This window comes from Pundamilia nyererei, unplaced genomic scaffold (assembly GCF_000239375.1).
Source record: "Pundamilia nyererei isolate P.nyererei 1_Seehausen unplaced genomic scaffold, PunNye1.0 scaffold00100, whole genome shotgun sequence".
Taxonomy (NCBI): Eukaryota; Metazoa; Chordata; class Actinopteri; order Cichliformes; family Cichlidae; genus Pundamilia; species Pundamilia nyererei.
Genome location: NW_005187501.1, coordinates 842,521 through 844,863, shown reverse-complemented (window position 1 = coordinate 844,863; position 2,343 = coordinate 842,521). Strand labels below are relative to the sequence as shown.

Here is a 2,343-nt window from a genome sequence, read left to right as displayed (position 1 = left end):
CATACTGGGGCTATGCTTTGATGTACAGCCGCTCCCAGAGCAGATGGAGAAAGAAAAGAATTGGGTAAAGAAATAAAATCTGGGGACTGAATACACAACAACTAAAAATGCTTGATGGGGGGTGGGTGAAAAAAGTTCAAACAGAATAGGACAGCGGCTTTTTTTTGTTGCTTATTGGAGTCTGCTTTGAAGTGAAGTATCTCCATGTACAACTTTGTATTTTTGTGATGGTGCAATAGAGAGAGAAAGAAGAGCAGGACATCAATTGATATCAGTCAGTCCCCCTCTTTGTGCGAGCCACCGGGCTGGAGTTGGGGTGGGATATGCAAATACAGGCTGTCTGCCTGCCCCTTCAGAGGCAGCAAGAGCAGCACATTGCTGCTTGCACACACACCCTCACTCGTGCAGAGAGCAGATTACTTAGAGGGTCGAGCCTCGGCAGCAGGTTTCCTACACAGTATTTGTGTATATGGAGCTGAAACTTTCCAACAGACAGACTGACACTATCTTCCCTCTTTTCTTTGCTCTCTCTTGCGCTCATCTTTCTTCTTTCGCCTCCTCCAGCACACCTTTGTGTTGTTTTCCTTCCCCTCTCCCTTCCCCCTCCCTCTTCAGTATCATCAGTTTTCCCCCTGCTCCGTCTTGCGTGCTCAGAATTTTGTTAGTGAGCAACCTGAAGATGTACAGGACAAGATGCTGCTGATGCTAGAGCTGTTTGGACTGCACGCCTCCTCCAGGGCCCACTGAAGAAAACAAGACTTTCCATGTGCCAAGGAGCAACACAACACCCAGAGGAGCTAGAGACTACCACTTCTGAACCCCTCTCCTCTTGACAGTTGAATTTTTGAGACTCTGGATTAGCCTTGGAAAAGACTTAGAAAAACAAAATGCGGACCAAGTTGTGCCAGCTAATAGCACAGGTCTTTCTCCTGGGAGTGTTCCTCTCTGTTGTTCACAGTAAAGGGACTTTCTATGGAGGCCATGTCAACCCTTTCTATGGAAACAGATACAACCTCTACAAGGCTGGACTCAACCCTCACCACTCAACAAACAAGCCCATGACCCGTCACAAGTAAGTTCTCCACCTTGGACACATAACAGGAACAGATGCATGTTTTATTTGTGTTTCCAAGGTGCAGGGTATTGAATTCTAAAATCATTCCAAGTAGCTGGAGTTCAAGCAGGACCCACCTAATACTGTATTTCCCTCGAGAAACCCATGTCACCAGTGAGTTGCAGAAATATGTTTTTAGTTATGGAATCAGCTTGGTAACGGATCCCTGAATTGACGCTCTGTTTCTGTCTTACTCAAAATCAGCCTCTTTTCTGTGGTTCACACCTAAAACCATCTGTGGCTGGGGATAAACACTATAGTGCAACAACGAAGCAACAGTGAAAACAAAGCCATCATGACGGTCATTATGGTGCAGCGAGGGGGTGCAGAGTTGATGACAAGAGTATTGATTCCTCACAGTCACTGTATGTGTGTGTGGTAAAGGGGTGGGGGGGCAAGGGGGCTCAATTAGGGGCAAGATTTATGGTACAGCTGGGCACACACTGTCAGGAGGGAGTGGCACAACTGGCTTCCAGTCGCAGACACTGATTTCAAATTAACTTACCCTGAGTTAAGTAGAAAAATATTTAACTTTTCCAGATTTAACACAAAGGTGAGGGGTGTTCATCTGCTTTTAATTACTGCATGACAGATACATATTGTAAAGATGATACACACACACACACACACACACACACACACACACAGAAGAGTAACAGTAAGTTATGAACGCTACTGAATGAAGTTCTGAGATGAAACAGACTTGTGGATATATTTTGCCTGATGCCTGATGTTTGGCCCGCAGGGCTCTTTTGGTTTTTCCTCCCTCTTCCTCCCCCCCTTCTCTTTTGCTTGGCTTCCCACAAGAGCATTTATGCTTTTGGACAGCTCCCCAGCTACCTGCTGCTTCACTCAAACTGCCACAGAAGACTGCTGATTGCCCAGCCCCACTTAGTCTGCCATGTATGCTCACCTCCACCCAACATACTGTTCAGCATCCCTCAACCTGAATGCAGTGTCTATATTGAGTCTACACCTTTAACTTTCTCACTTAACTCTAAAACTGAATATATTACTTTCATCCCCTTACATTTTGCTCACTATTCGGTTAATCTGAATATTGGATTTTCCCCAGCTATTATTAGATTGCCACTTTAAAAAAAAAAAACTGACCTAATTGACTAACTAAAATAACTTCTTACTTAACACAACTCTTGCAGAAATACATTTATACAATCAGACTCTTGCCCCCCATATATTTTGTACAATTTTATATGGTAAGAACTGGA

The 2,343-nt window shown here is 44.4% G+C and overlaps 1 protein-coding gene across 1 annotated transcript in view; it reads left to right on the top strand.

Moving 5' to 3' along the window:
• Positions 1 to 404: 404 nt before the first annotated feature.
• emilin3b (elastin microfibril interfacer 3b) overlaps positions 405 to 2,343 on the top strand; it is a 17,758-nt gene continuing 15,819 nt past the window's right edge. Inside the window, exon 1 of the mRNA XM_005740431.1 lies at positions 405 to 1,072. Coding sequence (XP_005740488.1) covers positions 888 to 1,072 — 185 coding nt within the window. The 5' untranslated portion in view covers positions 405 to 887. The remainder of the gene's footprint in view (positions 1,073 to 2,343) is intronic.